Source organism: Scylla paramamosain, chromosome 17 (genome assembly GCF_035594125.1).
Source record: "Scylla paramamosain isolate STU-SP2022 chromosome 17, ASM3559412v1, whole genome shotgun sequence".
Classification (NCBI taxonomy): Eukaryota; Metazoa; Arthropoda; class Malacostraca; order Decapoda; family Portunidae; genus Scylla; species Scylla paramamosain.
The window spans coordinates 7,628,767-7,647,500 of record NC_087167.1 but is presented as its reverse complement, the minus strand read 5'-3'; the positions used below and the strand labels follow the sequence as shown (position 1 = coordinate 7,647,500).

General features: G+C 38.1%; 1 protein-coding gene and 2 long non-coding RNA genes across 3 annotated transcripts in view; 1 reads left to right on the top strand and 2 right to left on the bottom strand.

Annotated features, from left to right (window-relative positions):
- The window catches only part of LOC135108406 (casein kinase I), an 18,698-nt gene extending 8,432 nt beyond the window's left edge, over positions 1-10,266 (top strand). Inside the window, exons 4-7 of the mRNA XM_064019366.1 lie at positions 1,625-1,802; positions 3,896-4,049; positions 4,962-5,259; positions 6,707-10,266. Coding sequence (XP_063875436.1) covers positions 1,625-1,802; positions 3,896-4,049; positions 4,962-5,201 — 572 coding nt within the window. The 3' untranslated portion in view covers positions 5,202-5,259; positions 6,707-10,266. The remainder of the gene's footprint in view (positions 1-1,624; positions 1,803-3,895; positions 4,050-4,961; positions 5,260-6,706) is intronic.
- Positions 5,023-18,280, bottom strand: LOC135108411 (uncharacterized). Its single transcript, XR_010272253.1, has 2 exons — positions 17,459-18,280; positions 5,023-5,325 (listed from the first exon to the last, which is right to left on the bottom strand). It is a non-coding gene; the product is annotated as an uncharacterized LOC135108411 (long non-coding RNA).
- On the bottom strand, positions 10,973-12,165 carry LOC135108410 (uncharacterized). The gene is made up of 3 exons (XR_010272252.1): positions 11,759-12,165; positions 11,483-11,664; positions 10,973-11,254 (listed from the first exon to the last, which is right to left on the bottom strand). It is a non-coding gene; the product is annotated as an uncharacterized LOC135108410 (long non-coding RNA).
- Positions 18,281-18,734: the final 454 nt, after the last annotated feature.

Sequence of the window (18,734 nt, the reverse complement as noted above, 5' to 3'; positions counted from 1 at the left end):
TTCTGTACTGGAAAATGGCATTCTATTCAGAGAAGTATCTTGGAACCTCCCTCTTAAAAGAGTTCAGTTGTAGGTAGGGGGAAATACAGCAGTAGACAGGGATGAAAGATTGAGGATACTGATTAATTTTTACTTTAACCCATTTGTCCTGGGAGATTCAAACTGTTCCAGGCCCTGTAGTCAGGGATCAGCCACACGTGCCAACTTTGAAATGCATCATCTACAATCTTTCATGTAATTTTCTTTCTCACCAAGAGTAATTACTCATTTAATTTGTATTATACACCTTTAGATTGCTGAATCAATTCCACTTGTTAATGAATTGTGCAATTTACATTTCACATCAATATTATAAAGCTTCTTTCAAAAAAAAAAAAAAAACCGCGCGCGCCCTCCCAAGATTGTTATTTTATTACCATTCTCTCTCTCTCTCTCTCTCTCTCTCTCTCTCTCTCTCTCTCTCAGATATATATATATATATATATATATATATATATATATATATATATATATATATATATATATATATATATATATATATATATATATATATAAACAAAATGTCCTCAGATGGTAAGGGCTAAGGAAGTGGACAGACTATGGATGAGAGAAATTAGAAAGTCTTATGTAGTGAGGCTATGGGGAGGGGAGGCATGCAGTTAGCAAGATCATAAGAGCAGTTGGCATGAAAAAAGCATTAGAAGATTGCAAGAAATGCAACATTGCAGTGAAAGGAGAGAGGCTGAAGACAGTCAGTTAGAGGAGGAGTTAAGACAAAATCCTTTGGCTTCCACCTTGTTCAAAAGTGCAGTATGAGTGAAACTTTCCCCCACCCATATATCTATGAAGCATACTCCCATTTCTCTACATGGACAAATAAGCCCCCAGTACATAGTTGGCAGCTGGGATGGTGGGAAAAATTGGTCAAGACAGGTCAGAATATCAAACTTCATAGAAGTTGTTTTAATTAGAGATGAGATGAGAAGTTTCCAGTTTAGATTATTAGATAATGTTTCACTGTTTGAAAATCAGATCTAGGGGTGTGAACGTTGCAGAGATTAATGAAGTTAAGGGGTGTGTCAAGACACTTTGGACTGATACCAGTAGAGCAGTCTGACCTGGGGATATTTCTGGTCCCTTCCCCAGACAGGGACTCTGAATTGAGGCTTGTGTAGGAGTCACCATTTTTAACTTCTAAGTTTGAGTGAAAGGTGTACATGTGTTAAGTGCAAGTAAGTAGTATTGTGTGAGGAAAGAGAGTTGGGGTGTAAGAAGCAGTTCAGGGAGGTCACAGGTGGGTCAGAAACAAGATCATCTTAGCCAGTGTCTATGGGATCTTCTTGTGAGTAATTACTATTTCAACAAGTGTTTACTGCCTCTTGGAAGAGACAATAGACTTGGTCTTAAGAGATTTTAATTATGTTCACACCACAAACCCTCTCCATATTTTTGTTATATAGTAATTTATTGTAGATATGTCTATTTATAGATTGTCTTCATTCTTTCTTGACTTTCTACCAGAGATGATGTTTAGACCTAATTGATACTTCATGGCTCATATACTCTAAAGTTAGAACATTATAGTTTTCTATAACCTTGAAGTAACTTTTTCCTCTTCCTCCAGATAATTTCTTGATGGGTATTGGGCGACACTGCAACAAGCTCTTTTTGATTGATTTTGGGCTGGCTAAGAAATACCGTGACAACCGGTCGCGTGCCCACATTCCTTACCGGGAGGACAAGAACCTCACTGGCACTGCCCGTTATGCCTCCATTAATGCCCATCTTGGTATTGAGCAAAGGTAATGTTTACTTAATGGTGTTTGCCTCTTAGTTGATATGTACAAAGAAATATTATCAATATGTAAGTTTACTGTAGTGTTTTTTATGAATACAACTTAACCTCCCCTCCTGGCTGGAGAGTCTCCTACAAAGGAAAGCTACACTAAACCTTTTTTCTTTTTACCACGTTCACCTCCTGCCTCACTACTCTTCTTTTCCACTCATGAACATAAATTTGTCCTTTTCCCAGTCTAAAAATGTGTTTTTCTTTGATTCTGATCCTTCACTAACTCCAAATTTATATAGGAAAGTAATCATCATTGCAACAAAGATGAGAAAGTTGATTGAGATATTTGTTCAAATATATAAATGCTTATTAAATAGAAAAATATGCAAAGTGAAGTTGATTGTTTTCATTTGGTCATAGCCTCTAAATATTTGGGTAGGTGCCTCATTTCACTTTAACGATTGGAATTTGATCTTAGTTGTTTGTAAAAGTGAATTTAGTAAATGAAATATATAGAATAATGCTTGTTTATTTATCAAGAAGGAACAGCATTCGTGTTGAAGGTATCAACACGAATGAGTTTACAAGATGAGTAATATGAAGGTGTGGTGGTGGAAGTAGTAATATACAGGAAGAGGAAGAATTTTAATCCGTAAACTTAGGGTATCCCAAATACTTAATGGCAGCCTTGTGCTGTATGCACTGCTGTCATTAGTAGCTTATGTGGCCTTGGTGATTGTAGTTTGGACTAGCTCAGGAGAATTCTAAGTCTGTGTCTTTCCTGAACCACATATGATATACTACCAAAATATCAGTGTCTTGGCAGCCACAGTAATGCTTACAGATGCAGCTTTAAGTTCTCTTGTGTCAGATTCATCAGCTGAGGAGAGCTAGCCATTGACTCCTTATAAGAGACCACTTTAGTGAAAGAGCTATTGGGTGAGAGCTAGATTTTTCTGTATCCAGCCTTGGAAGTGGTGTTATTGGAGAAAACAATAGATATTGGTGATAGCTGTGTTGAACTACTAGTGCCTCACAATTTAACAGTGCATTGACCTTCATATAGTTTAAGCTTTCTTTAGTGCAAGAAATGTTGAAGATGCTGAATATACAGATTTCCACATTTCAATCTTATTACTTGTGAGTGAGTTTAATGAAGATGCTTTATAGGGAGGTTTGTCAATGTGGCATGTTAGTAAACAGTGCCTTTTCAGATGGAAGGGAGAGAAGGAATGGACAGAGGGAAAGCAGTTGGGAAGGAGGAGAAAGGTGGAAGAGAGATCAGGGAATCAAGTAAGGGGAATTAGTGCTAATAGATTGAGATGGAAAGTGGCTGGGAAGCTACCTCTACTCTCTGCACTGAGGCATCCATCTGAGCACAGTATGCTGTCATGCTGAAAGTTACACCTCTGCCTTGCCTTGCTACAGATAAAACTCTCAACCTAGAGATGTGTGTTTTTAAGATGAAGGGTTTATGGATCTATATCCATTTAGTTTAGCTTGTTAGAGGTGTGGAGAGCTGTATGTGTAATTAAAGTAAACGATGTCAAAACTCCCCAGTAAGTGAGGAAAGAAGTGTGGAAACCCCTGCAGCTAATGAGTTGAGGGAAAGTATACATGAGGCTTCAGGTAAAGTTAGGCAGTTAGGCAGGGATTCCAAACTGCGTAAAACTTGATGATGGTGAAGTGATTCACCATTATCAAGAAGAATTGAAGGCTATATAAATTTTAGAACAGTAGTAGTAATGTAATAAAGAATATTTGTCTACCATATGTATAGCTAGCAGTATAGAATGATGCATTAGAATCCCCTGTAAATTGCAGAGTAATCCTGATAGGATGTGAGAATGTTTAGAATAGCTTAGCAGACTTAAGTAGTTGTAGTGAGTGGGTGGACTGTTACAAATTATGGAAAACTTATTGATGTTAAAAATGCCTGTGCTATCCTGGGTTTTGCAATTGTTACATCTCTTTCACAATAACCCTAAAGGATCTCAAATCATCTCTCAGTTTTAAACCATTGTTGCAGTTCTTTGATGCACTTTGTCCTTATATAATGTAATATGAAGATTGCTTTTCTCATTCCTCTTCTTCTGTCCCTCATAGCCGGCGGGATGACATGGAAAGTCTTGGATATGTGCTGATGTACTTCAACCGGGGATCACTACCTTGGCAGGGGCTCAAGGCAGCCACTAAGAAGCAAAAATATGAGAAAATTAGTGAGAAAAAGATGTCAACTCCTGTAGAGTCTTTATGCAAGGTATGTTTAGCATATCCTTTGAACTTGCTGGGAAGGGAAGCTTGCTTTTCCAAAGCCAGCTGAGCTGTCATGTAAACATGATTTTGTTATTAATGGAGACATGCCAAATAGGTAGTGCTGTGGGGGTTGCTTGAAATGTTCAATTTGGTTTAGATTTGAATTCCATGGTCATAAAAGTAGATATTATAGTATAGTACTGTCTGAAAATATATAAGAACTTTCAGATAGATGAATATGAGCCCATTATTTGAAAGGCTTCATGCTTACATGTTCATCTAATGTGGCTCATTTAGTATTGAGCAGTCTCCTGACATAGAGCTATGAAGTCTTTTTTGGACCACTTCATTCCAAAATTTCTTGGGTCATGCCCTGAAAACTACCAGCTAAGTTCAGGTCTGATTGCCACCAGTCTAAAACTTAAATTGTCACTCAGTTTGTACATTATATGTGATAGTCTTAAGTCTTATTAACACAAAAAACATGGAAAAAAGAACAAAGACCAAAGATTCAGCCAGTGGAGAGGAGTTGCCTGATGATTGTTCATATGAATAATTTGTTTTGTGTTTAGTCTGTATGATAAAAGTGGAATATATATATATATATATATATATATATATATATATATATATATATATATATATATATATATATATATATATATATATATATATAATAAGAAATTAGATGACAAGGAGGATATGCAAGTTGCATACATGCTGTGGGTAGGAGAGTGAGACCTGTATAGTAAGACTGTGTTGGAATGCACAAGATGTGAAGAAAACAATTGTAGTCTGCAGAGACTTCTCTTGGAGTTTTAATAGAGAAGTTGAGAGTATTGTTCCAGTTTTTTAATTTTTAGTTGTATGCTGCAACCAGTACTGGCATCTTGTAATTAATCTTCCCACTTTACAGGGCTTCCCAGCAGAGTTTGCAATGTATCTGAATTACTGTAGGGGACTGCGCTTTGATGAGGCTCCTGACTACATGTATCTGCGGCAGTTATTCCGCATTCTGTTCCGCACTTTGCACCACCAATATGACTATACCTTTGATTGGACCATGCTCAAGCAGAAGGCTGCCTCCACTGCCGCAGCCGTCTCTGGTACTACGCCCCAGCCCCCTGCCACCCCGGGCACCCAGAAGCAGCTCTGAGGGCCCGGCAGCTGAGGGGGCAGCAGCAGCGGGCGGAGGAGGTGGTGCAGTGCATGAGGTGTGTTGGTGGTCATTTGCCTTCTGTCCTACAATTTTCCAGTCATTTGTTCTTTTCTCTTTTTTGCTGTAATGTAAAATTGGCATCTTAGTGGAAGTACTGGTGTATGCACTTTAGATTTCTTGGTTACAGGTACCATTACAGTTTGGATTCTTATTCTTTTACAAAAAACCTTTTTTGTGATGAAAGTTTAGTTACTACATTAATCCCAAGCAAGGTTTGTTGTCTAGGGCCATGTCTTCAACTCAGAATGACTGTGATATTGTATAACTATATACAGTACATAATGGTGTTGCTTAAACAAAATTATTTATTATTATTATTATTATTATTATTATTATTATTATTATTATTATTATTATTATTATTATTATTATACATTCTGAGTGGGGGCACATGGTGTCCAGTGAGGAAAGCCACTTATTCACAAATATGAAAGATGCAGTCCTTTTTAAGTTGGAAATATTCTGTGGTCAAATGCTTTAAATGCCATGGTTTAGTGGTTACAAGACACTTAAATATGAATGTGCTAAGAATTGGCATGGGGGAGGGAGACAGGGAGGGCAGCAATGATGACCAGTACGTTCTTGAGGGTGTCACTTGATTACACATCAAGATTTTCATATATGAAGATGAAATGAAATTCAAGGATGCAGTGTACTACAGTGTATTAAAGGATTTGACCATAGAAGGTTTCTACCTAAGAATGACTTGAGCTTTCATTTCTGTAAATAAGTTTCTTTCCTCTTGGGACTCCTTTATAGGTAGATGGATTATTATCAGTTTATTATTTTGTTTATTTATTTATTTATTATTTATTTATTTATTTATTTATTTATTTTATTTATTTATTTATTTTTTTTTTTTTTTTTTTTTTGGGGGGGTTGGGGGCAGAGCAATTCAAAATTTAAAGGTGACAGTGGAAAGGAGGTTGATTTTGGAATTAAATTATTCTCTTGTGTGAGAGGTTTGAGCTTGTGAAGTAGGCCAACATTCTATAATATACTGTATCTCTTGCATACTTGTGTATGTACATCATTATTTTTCAATGCTGCTATTTCCTTGCAATAGTTGTACTATCCATAAGCATAGTTGAAATTCTTGTGAAATGTGAAGGAAATAGCTAAAGTTTGGAAAAGCTCTAGACTGTCAAATTGTTTGCCCACATTTAGCATTACTACATGGCATTTGAAAGGGATTAATTTCTTTCACACAACATGGAAGGTGACTCATAAGCTAAAACTTAGATGAAGGTGATGAGCTAGTCTGTATATCTTAATGACTTTGCACTAAAGTCTGGTTATATAATTTTTAGAAAACATTTTAGTTCATAGGTCATGTCAAAATAGCACAATATTTCTCAATAAACTTATCACCTAACATCAGATAGTATGTATTAAGGATGCATGGCAGCTCCTCAATTTTTTTATTTATTTTTTATCAACAGGAACCGAAGGAGGAGAAAAAAGATGGTAACAGATCACCACCCTCACCCCCAAGTCAGAATACAAGGAAGAAGAGGAGGCTGTTATCTTCTCCAGAGGGAGAGGTAATATAACTGCCTGCCTCAACCAGAGAGTAGTGCCTCCTCCCCCACCCTCAGCAAGTAGTAGTGGCAAGGGGGATTAATCAATGGTAATTTTACAGTGGTGGTGTTTGGTCAATCATACCCCTTCAGTGGTGGTGGTCATTATGACAGAATAATGTATGGTTGACACTAATTCTTAAATGGCAGTAATTGGGCAATTGCATAAGGGCAGTTGGTTAACAGTGAAACATATGATAACTTGACAGTGGTGACATGTTGTATATGCAGCAACAGTGTGTGTATGTGTGTGTGTGTGTGTGTGTGTTTGTGTTTGTGTAAGTGTCTACACTTGCTTGTGTGTATGTGTGATTGCTGTACACATGCCACAGGGACAAGTAAAAAGATTTCCCAGTTTGTGAGTACGTTTCCTGCCTGTTAGGCCAAGAAAGTTGTGTCAAGCCTGTGAGATACATACATGAATCAAGTTTCTCAGTGCTGACAAAACATGCCAGGTATTTTAAGGATAATGTTGATATTCTTTTGCCATCATAAAGACAAACACTTCAAGGGTAATGTTCATAATCTTCCGCCATCATTACGTCTAAGGTGGTGAATAACAAAGTTGTGGCAGTGCGTAATGCCACAGGCACTTTTGGGTGTCACATAGTATGTGTCGTGTTCTGTCCCATGAGCTAGAGGAAGGAGGGAGGGCAAGAAGAAGAGACTTTATTGTGTACATATGTATGAGTGGCATCTGTTTCATCCTAGAGGGTGTGTATGCATGTGTGTTTGTCCGTTTCATCGAGTATGAGGTTGTGTGCATGTAGATGCCATGTTTGTTTATCTCCTGTCTAGCCTCGTCTTGTTTACTCTAGCAACAACAAAACAATAGTGAAATATCTAAACATGACCTTCCCTCTCCCCCTCAACAGCATCCTCCTCCTGATGTCATGTATCATGAATTTGTGGATATGACTTGACATTTCCCACCTTTATTTCTCAAACACCTGCTCTTTCCCTACTATTCCCAACACACAAAAAAAAAAGATAAAGTAAAAAATTTGTGAAAAAAAAATATTCACTGCAAGTTCTTAATAAATAAACAAAATAGGCAAGGGTAAGATTTTTTTATTTAGTTATGCTTTTTGTCGTCTTTTAAGTTTTAAGGAGAATGTAAAATAAAAAGTGAACTCTGCAGTCTCTCTGTAAGTTCAGTAGGAAGTCTTTTTGGTGTGCGTGCGCTCTTTATTTTCTTTGCTCTGCCTTTCGGCAAATGGAGGCACTATACACAGACAGATGAACATAAGATTGTAACCCAACAAGTAAATGCAAACCTAGATGATGGTTTGGTAAACCTGGATTATAGTTTTGTCCATTGTTTATTTTCATAGGTGGAAACACCCATAGAACTGAAAGGACAAAAAGTTCAAGTTCAGTGAATTGAGTTTTTGTGATGCCTTGATAAGATAAAATTGCATGTATGTATTTTCATTTAAAAAAATTCAGTGTCTCATGATTATATTGTCTTCTGCAAAGAAGACCTGATTAAAACATGGTATAAAAGAAATCTCAAGAACATGCTCTCCTATTATGTCGTGAGTTGCTTTATGTTTTTTCCCACCTCTGATTTATATACACTGTTTATATAAAGGTTTCATTCATCTTCAGTCAGTCAGGTTGACAAGCACCATCCTATTTTGCTTTCAGTTGCAGTCGTGCCCATCACCTCTTTATTACCCAAGGGTTATGTAGTTGTTTTGAGTTTTGTGAAGTCCAATTCTTGCTTGTGGAGGCACCGAGAAAGCGGTGCTTGTTGAGCGGACACTCCCAAACATGGACATGTCAAGACCCTATGGCACTTTGTATTCTAGAATAACCCTGAGTCATGCAATAACTAATCCAGGTCATCCCCCAACCCCACGCTGATAAAGTGGGACTCATTTGACAGACTCCAAGCTCTTTCCAAGTTTGGGTCTCTGTTCAGAGTCTATTTATTCTAGTGACCTCAGTGTATTGTAATAAACTTGGGTCACATGAACCCCTAGCCCTTATACTTGTCAGTGTGGTATTGAGTATTGGTTCTGAGATAGCCTGGTCAATGAACTACACAAGCTACTTTGTACCAAGTGGTCCAGGTTTGAGAGTAACCGCTAAATATCTCTGTAATTTTTTTCTCAGCGTGTATGACTTCTAACTTGGATAGAGGATTAAACTATATATATGGAATAAGAAAATATATATATGTATACATTATATGGAAGTTAGTTGGGTAAGAAGAAAGCAAATTATGTAATGTAAGGCAACTCCTTGACAGTGATTCACAAGCGGTGGAGTGTATAACCTTTGTTTTTCCACCGTGAGTGCTGTTGCCTGTGTGTGTGTGTGTGTATGTGTGTGTGTGTGTGTGTGTGTGAGATTGTGTGTTTGTGTGTGTCAGTCTGTGTGTGTGTGCATGTGTGTGTGTGTGAGAAAAAAAATTTAATGTTATACTTTTCTTTTTTTTTTCCACAATTGTATTTTAGAAGTTTCCAAGGATGTAAATGACTTCACAAAATTCAAACCCTCATGTGTATAAACACACACACACACACACATGCACACACACATGCACACATGCACACACACAGAAAAGATATAGTATAACCCCAAGTTTGTCTAGAAGATATTACCCAAATACAGATTTTACTACTACATAGAGAAATAGAATGAGGGAATTGCCACTTACTAAATTGAACAGAGCATCCCATAGGGTTGGTTTGCAACATATAATTTATTTTTATTCATTCGGTTGCAGGCAAATGCCTGTTGTCTCACCAGACCAGCATCAGCAGCTTAATTTTACATAGAAGCTTTTAGGCAACTAATTTATGTCTATATTTACCCTGTAATGCGATCAGTCAATAAAAAGTGGCAAGAACTAGATTATCTATCATGATTTATTTACTGAACAAAGTTGTTTGGTGTTGGTGTTTACTGTGCTTTTGTCACTGGCCCCGATTTAATTTATCTATAGGGAAGGAGTCACCAAAATGTATAGGAACTAGAAATGTCAAAGTAATGCACCAGAAAGTTTTTTTTGGGGGGGCCATAATTGTTTTGAAAAGTTTTTAAAAGTTAATAAAAAATTGTAGTTTGGTAAAGAAATAGTTTGGCATGCAGATGAATAAATTTATGATATAGATAATAAGCCTCTGTCGTTATTTATACAGCTAAAATAGATTTCACTGGATGGATTTTTCTCAAAATAGTTTATGAAAGTAGAATTTTCACATAATTCTCCAGAACAATTAGATTTATGTATTCTACATACTTGACGAAATTGGGATTATACTACATTTATACACGCGCACACAGACACAAGTGAAACTTCGCTCTTATTATTTTTTACTGATTGAACAATGCTCCTCATTTCCCAGTCATGTGAAGCTGTAGTGGTTGCCTAGAAGTGTAGACTAATAAAAACGGAAAATTGCTATTAATTTGATCTCTGAATCACCAAGCAGAAAGATCCTTAGAGAATGTATGGTATGACGAAAGATTCTTGTGGAACCAAGCTGAAACACCAAGGCAGAATGTGGAAAGTGAGTTGAACCTGGAGGAATATGAAGTGAGGTAAATTTGGACGTCTGAGGAAGAGAGAAGGAAAAAGGGGAAGAGGGGGGAGACCCATGCTCAGGTGGAAGGAGGATCAGGCAGGAATGAGGTGTAGGAATAAAAAAAATAAAAAAAAAGGAAGGATGACGATGAGAGGAGTATGGATGTAAGACGAGAGTTTGGAGTGAGCAGAGTGATAAAGGTGAGAAGATAAGAAAGTGAAGAGGGAATGAAGGGTCAATGAGAGAGAACGAGGAGTGAGTTTGGAAAGATAGAAACGGAAAAAGTGGTAGTGATGGTGTCTGTAGAGAGCCTAATGCGTAGAGGGGGTGAGGGGTTCCACAAAATAGGGAAAATTTGGGTGAATCAATGTGTTGAGGCCAGGAAAAATAAATAATAATAATAATGTTATAGAAGGGAATAATGAATATTTTAGGGTGAAGGTGAGAAGGCTCGTTTGCTTAAGATGTAGAACTCGTTTAAATTTAAAGGTCATGTCAACGGAGCTCAAAGAAATGCTGTCTACTGTAAGAAGACAATTTAATTAATTGAATTTTGTGGATAACAACCTTCAGGAACGTGGTCTGGCATCAACAGCTAAAGACTTTTATTACCCATGGCACATTCAGTAATTTTCTCAATTAAAAACCTGCTGGAATGGATTACCTAGATAATTTCATTGTACACTATGAATAGCTTTATTGTAGGTAACTGATGCGATGTCACAAAAGAAATTTAAACAATATAGTTTATGATGCAAATTATTAGAGAACGAGGACGTGCAAGCGCTCTAGAGAGAACGAGGTACCAGCTGATCCAGGGTGTAGTTCTTGTCGAGGCCAACAGATGGCTCGCTTTCACCTCTTATTCAATCTGTAATCACAAAATCTTTTAAAAAAAATATGTATGATAATCTGAAGATGTATCAATGCAGCCTTTTATAAAGTAATTACCATGAAGAAAAATTTATCCTTTATAGCAAAGAAAAATAATATTTGGTCATGAAATACATTTCACAATTGTACAATATCGTGACAAATATAATGAAACAAACAGTTATAACTTTCAAATAGCTAAATATAAAGCCACTCATGAAATTACTTTTAGAAATAAGTGACGGAGAGGTTTGCAATGAGGAGGAGGTTGGCGTGTGGTGTGAAGGGGCAAGGAAGTACTGGAACCTCGAAGTGTTTTGGAGGAAGAAAATGGCTTGTCGCTCCTGCTGACCACCTTTCCTACACCCTGCTGCCCCTATCGAGGGTGAGTGTGGCCGGTACAGCTTCCTTCAGGTCAGGGATTGAGCATAAATTAATGGTGGGATGGGCGAGGAAGGGAGTGTGTGAGGCACAAGGCGAGGCGTGGCAGGCTGGGACTTACCCTTATCTATGGTAATTCCTTAAGATATTATATGCTTATTCACATTGTCTTTGAAGGAATGTTGTGGTGAATGTCAGGGAGAAGGGTGGGTGAACAGGTGAGGCGTTAGTGAGTGAGATATATGAGGCCAGGCACGACTTTGGCACTCAGGCACTCGTCACTGGCAGCGGTGCCTGTGTTGAGTTGGTGTGACGTGAAGGAAACGGGTAAGTGTGTATATGTGTAGTTGCATATTTGCAGGGTTGAATCAAACTGGTAATGTCTTCTCTTGTAATATTAAGTTATCAGATTTTTCCACAATTTTATGTGCTGTGTTTGTTTATATGCACCACATCTGGTAGTGCATTAACCCCACTTTTCCCAGGTGGAGGCTAATAATAATAACTGGAAATAACTTTCAAGATTGTGTGTCACATGACTGGAATGCTGCTGCGAGTAATATCTCTGCCTATCTTCTTGCCTCAACTGACTCAGTTTAACAATGCCATTCACTGTTATATGGCAGTCAGTAGGTGGTGCATTTCAGTAAGGAGATTATGTGTCAATTAGGAAGGGGACATTTTTGGCATTTGCATATAAAATGAAAAAAAAAAAGAAAAAAAAACTACATTTGAATCCCTCCTCACTTTATATAATGCAGGGTGGGCCATAAAAAGTCACCATTATAAAATTCTTGTCATTTCCACAAAAACTAACACATTCCTCATATTTTCAGGAGAAGCCTTAGATTTTCATCCCAAATCACCAATGGATCCAACAACCTGATATTCACTGCAAGAGAGGGTAAAGACTGTGGAGGACTTTTGTGATGACAACAGCAACAATTCAGGAGGGACTTTCAGCAGACTCACAATCTTGGTGTATTATGTGTCTATTAGTAGTCCTTGAGATATTGGCCTCCTATGATAAACTTCTTGTTGATTTTCTTGGTGATTCATTCAAATGTTGTCTCAGTCTCAATATTGTCAGTTATCCTTGCATATTGTGGCCGGCCACTGTGTCCTTTATTTTTATCTCCAATGGTTTCTGTTTCCCTGAGTTTGTTAATTAGATGCCTGATTGTGAGTCTGCTGATTGTATTTCTCCCGGGAAGGTCCCTCCTGAATTGTTGCAGAGTGAGGAATACTGATGTCGCCACACAACACTCCTCCATAATCTTTACCCTTTCTTGCACTGAATATTGAGTTGCTGGATCCATTGATGCTTTGGGATGAAAATAAGGCTTCAGCTATGATTCTCCTGAAAATAAAAGAAATATGTTGTCTTGTGGAAATGACAAGAATATCATAATGGTAATATATTTTTTTTTGGTCCACCCTGTATTTCCTTGTTTGTGTCAGAGTAGATAGGACTTTTATTGTAGGACTATAAATTTTGTTAAATCAGTACATTAATATTTCAGAAGAGAGAGAACATTCCTACATTTGATTAGATATCTTCATCAGCTTGTGAGTCCACTTTAGGATGCAGGAATCCTCCAACCTTCTCCACTCGTCTTACTTGGCTGTATGAGTTATTTAAAGGAAGCAGGGATCATGGGGTTGGGAGTGGTGAAGGTAACACTATGCCATGCTGCTTGCACCTTCATGGAGGGGAAACACATTAGACTTGATTCCTGACTGATCCTGGTTAGTATGGTCTTGCCAATCAAGTTCAGCTCTTTTGACCATAGAGTATTCAGATCTCTAAGCCAGTGTGGCATGATGTCTGACTCAATTCCCTAACTATTGGAAGATGGCATTTATTCTACAGTGGAATCACTTAAGCTGATGATGGTACTATTTTTCATGATGGTTTCCCTGACTGAGGTGATATTCCATATATTTGAAAAAAAAAAAAAATTAATGTTGGAGAGAGAGAGAGAGAGAGAGAGAGAGAGAGAGAGAGAGAGAGAGAGAGAGAGAGAGAGAGAGAGCGCCTCTCTGATTGTCTTTTTCCTTAATGCCAAAGTAAAATTAATCAGTTGTCTTTTTAATCGTGGGATGCTTCACCAAGTAATGCAAGCTTGAGAGGGATCAGTTGCTGTAAGACATGCTTCACTATATTGTATCATAATTCCTTGTGATTGAAGGTGGACGAGTCACCAAGAATGATAGTGACGTGTTGGAATAAAAGTTATGCTATATTAATAGTAACTCATTTTGAAGGACAAAACTGGGAGGATGATAAATAACATCACTTCAAAAATTGTGTAATTAATTTGTTTTCATTTAGAGATTTTCAGCTTTGGACTCAGGCTGACAGGAGCTGGGGGAGTCATATTTGTTGGGCTTTTGTGAACCCATCCACAGAAATTGAAATGAAGACAAAAATAAGAAAAGCATATTATTTAATTTTAGTTCTAACATGCCATAGATAATAAAGGAGGGTTTGTGGCACATCATGGAGCAAGTATTAATTGCAGGAAAATGTTGTCATAATTGACTCATCTTTGACAGAATCTTCATGTGCGGTTACTTTGCACAATTTTTTCTGACATTTTAAAAAGAATGTGGTTTACTCCAGGCTTGGTAATGGAGAAGACAGGGAAAGCTTGGGGTTTAGTGGTAGGAACGTGAAACATTCTTCAACCTAAATCATGTCTATATGATATAACTCATTTAGTTTTATACAAACAGTAGCTCCTTTGACCTACATTATGGATCTCAGTGGTGGTGATGTCAGACAAAGTACATTCATATGTGATGACATTATGATCAGATCAGAAGCTAACCTCAACACTGTATTTCCAGTTGTTTTCAAATTTGTTATATGTTGTTGTTATATGTTTTTTTCATTATTGTTATTATGATGATATTGTTGTAATGAATATGAATTATTTTCCAGTATTTAGTGCATCTTTCACAGTTTATAAGTAACTTCAGTTTCATGCCTTTTATTAGTAAATTTATTTTTTTCTCTTTCACCTTCCTGGCTCTTGAAGTTTCATATGAAAGGAATATTTTGGCTGTTCTGGAACTTAATTGGTCTTCACTTTTCAAACTCTTATATAAGTTTTAAAAATAGCATATTTATATACCTGTAGCTGTTGTAGTATCTATTCAAATTATACATTATATTTATGGATATGACTGAAATATGGCTTAAAGGAGGAAGTCTCTCACAGATGTGGATTACAATGTATGCATATGATACAGCGTAATATTATGTGCATCAGAGGACTGAGCATAGATGTTGAACATGAGACCGTAAGATATTGTCATCAAATAAAAAAATTTAGGGGCATTAAATCTCAGAGGTACAATGTTGCTCCAGATACCAGCATTTATAGCGAATTACTAAGACAAAAAAGTAAACTCTTTGTGATAAACTTGGCCCCACAACATTGACACTAAATGTGCTTGATGTTCTTGATGTTAGGTGCCACTCATTAAGCATTAGGTAAAGTGTAAAAGAAATAGATGAATATGAGGCAAACTTTTCATCCAAGAGTCTCCACCTCAGGTCTGGGTTGTAGCGGGTAGCCACATCAAATAAGTAGTGTTAGGATAGCAAAAAGAGTGTAAAAAAATGAGACAGTTATTGAAAGTAGAAGACAATGATCCCAGAGAGAGAGAGAGAGAGAGAGAGAGTAATAAAAAAAGCCAATTAAGTGAGAAAAAATAGGCCAGAGCAGGGCTGGCACAATGCAGTATTCATGAATGGCATCAGTGACTTTGGACAGCCTGAGGATCAGTGTTGGCACCGTGCCAGGGAACTACCTTTTCCCAGGTGCAGGAGAAGGACTAGGGCCAGACAAATGCCAGGTTGGGCTCCAGGTTAACATGGAAAACATTTATATATGCTCTCTCTCTCTCTCTCTCTCTCTCTCTCTCTCTCTCTCTCTCTCTCTCTCTCTCTCTCTCTCTCTCTCTCTCTCTTAATGAAATAATAACCAGCTTTTTATAAAATTATATTCCATAAAATCAAGTTAAGGGAAAGTAACATTCATTTAAAGAAGGAAGAAAGACTAGTTGTTGTACTGCGTAGTAAGGAAAGAAAACGGTGATTTATGCGTGTAAAGGACTGATACATTAGATAGCTGTGAGTAAACAGATAAAATGTGATAGGATGACTGGTTATTACTGCTGCTGCTACTGCTACTGCTGCTACTGCTACTACTACTACCTATGATGATTCTGATAATTCTTTTCCACCAACAGACAGTGAACGCCCCTCCTGGTGATGCCTACTCAGACCCAGGTAAGTGTGTGTGTGTGTGTGTGTGTGTGTGTGATTGATGGCCTTTGGGTCATCAGCTGACGAAACTGAGCGTGTTCTGTGATCCTTTTAGCAATTGGTTGTGTGTCATACATACATCAGTGTATCTCAAGTGCTCTTCCTCCTCTTCTGCCCTCTCTTTCTTCTTAGCATTCGTATACTATTATTTTCATCCATGTCTGCTATATGGCCTCACCATGCGGTTAAGTCATCTCCCGCACCCAAAGTCCTGCTGCCTACTTCACTCCACGTGGCGGCCACTCCACTTTATATAAACGACTTTGTCCTTAGCGCTCGGCGTCCCCATTCTGCAACACCACAGAGCTGTTCCTTGCAAACAACGGCTGATGGAAAACACGTTACTATATATAAATTTGAACCATTTGGCAGTGTGTAAAACGAGGGAGAAGTGGAGTGTGAAGTGATGGGAAGGGGGACTCGATTATAAGGGATGTACGATATTGGTGACCTCGTGAAAACGCTGAACCCACACCCGTACCCGCCCCCACCCCCAACCTTTGTGCTTGGGCGTGTTGCTGCACCACTCACCACCTTTCTTTGTTTACTTGGTGTGTGCTACGTTTTGCTCCATTGGTTTTCTTTCTGGTCTCCTCTTTTTCCCGCTTTTGTGGTTACTGGAAGGATCATTGTATTAGTGAATTTCGTACTTTGCTTCATCCCAGCTCATCTTTCAGTTACACGCTGTATCTTTGCGTGTAAATGTCCTGCAGTTTCGTTCTAGAGAAGAAGGTATCTCACGACATGATTAGTTTGTCTGCTCCATCTCATGTTTCTGCCACTTCTGGGACGGATTCAGATTAAGGTTCGTGTCACTAAGACTCGTACGCATATTATTTTTACGCGAAAATCTACGGGTTGGTTCATAGCATTGTGCGTTCTTTTATCGTTCATCTTTCACATGGTTAACTTTGTTGGTAGTCTGTTAACCTTCGTTTTTCACTTAACTCATTCGTGCGGACTGAAAGAATTTTCTGACACGAAACGTATGGCGACAAATTAATGAGTCATTAAGGATATATGCTTGTGAATACGTAGTTACAGAGTGCACCAGTCATTTCATTTACTACTAAAGGCGCTTCCCGTCTCTTGTTCTGACACTGCACCGCATATTCTCGTGGGTGACGAACAGTTCATTTAAGTGGTTAGAGACGAAAAATTGATATGAGAAAATACGACAACCACGTGGAAGAGATATTTGGAAATCTATTGTGGAGGGATTGGACAAATCAGGTAAGATTAATTAGGTGTATTATATTTTCTTTATCCTCACATAAAAGTGGCGCAAGATGCATTGAACTTCTTTATCTCCAATTTCTAAGGCGCTATATTTAAACAACAGCTGTGCTCAGAGACCATGCCCTGGACGTACGTACTCGAAATTCGAATAGAGTGAATAGTTTTGCTGCAACTCCGGACCGAAATCGTACGGAACGAATCGTAATGAATTGGTCTTACTGTTGTGTGTGTGTGTGTGTTTACCGTTTTCCTGGTTAGGGGCACATGACTGTCATTGGGGCACCGGTGGGGCGGTACACGCACTGGCACACTGTTTATAATGGGTAGCACTGGCTTGAGAGGCGGGCAAGATGAACGACAGTTGGCTGGGATTTTATATAACTAATTTAGATAGCTAACACAGGAAGGCATTCGGGGATGTTTGCGTTTGCTTAGCTACGCCAGTGTGTGTGTGTGTGTGTGTGTGTGTGTGAAAGAGAGAGAGAGAGAGAGAGAGAGAGAGAGAGAGAGAGAGAGAGAGAGAGAGAGAGAGAGAGAGAGAGAGAGAGAGAATAATACTTAATGCTGGTTAAGAACAGCAGGAGAATAAGGGAAGCTGCAATAAGCGTACACGTAGTAGTCACTGTATGAAACTTACCTACCTGTTTCCACCTATCATCTTTTTAAGTCAAACTATCATGCTTGAATCCGATATTTCTTATCATGTCCTGATTAGTCATCATTCTCTGTACGATCTATATCTTTTCTGTTATATGGGGACCAAATATTACACAGCATAATTCCGATAAGGTCTGACCTGTGCCATATACTCGTATAGCTTGAATATTTTCTTTGGGACCTGTACTTTTAACGCTTCTAACAAGGAATATTAACACACGATTTGCTTTATTTCTGGCCTCAGCACTATTTTCTCAAAGACTATTAATTTTTTTTTTTTTCCCCCGCTCTTATCTTAGCGGGGCTTCGTTAGTGTGTGGATTTCATTTACCTATGGGAATTATTTTGCATTTTGTGATAGTAAATAGCTTTTGCCTTCCATCCATTAATTTTTATGTGAGTAGGACACTGGCCCCAGGGAACAAAAAAATAACGAAAAGGGACTTCAAAATTGATGGAAGTGTCTTGAAACCTCCCTTTTGAAAGAGTTCGTCATAGGAAGGAAGAAAAACAGAAGCAGGCAAGGAGCTCCCGAGTTTATCAGAAAAAAAAAAAATGTATGAGTGAGAATACTGGTTAGCTCTTGCATTAGAGAGGTGGACAGAATAGCGGTGAAAGTAGAAAGTCTTATGCAGCGAGGCCGCAGAAGAAGGGGAGCCATGTAGTTTGTAAGATCAGAAGAGCAGTTGGTGTGAAAATAGAATTTAGCGTAGAAGATAAGGGATGCAACATTTCAGCGAAGAGAGAGAGAGAGAGAGAGAGAGAGAGAGAGAGAGAGAGAGAGAGAGAGAGAGAGAGAGAGAGAGACTGAAGACCGTCATTTCATCTTACTTGTCTGCAAGGTGTTTGCATCAGAAACTGC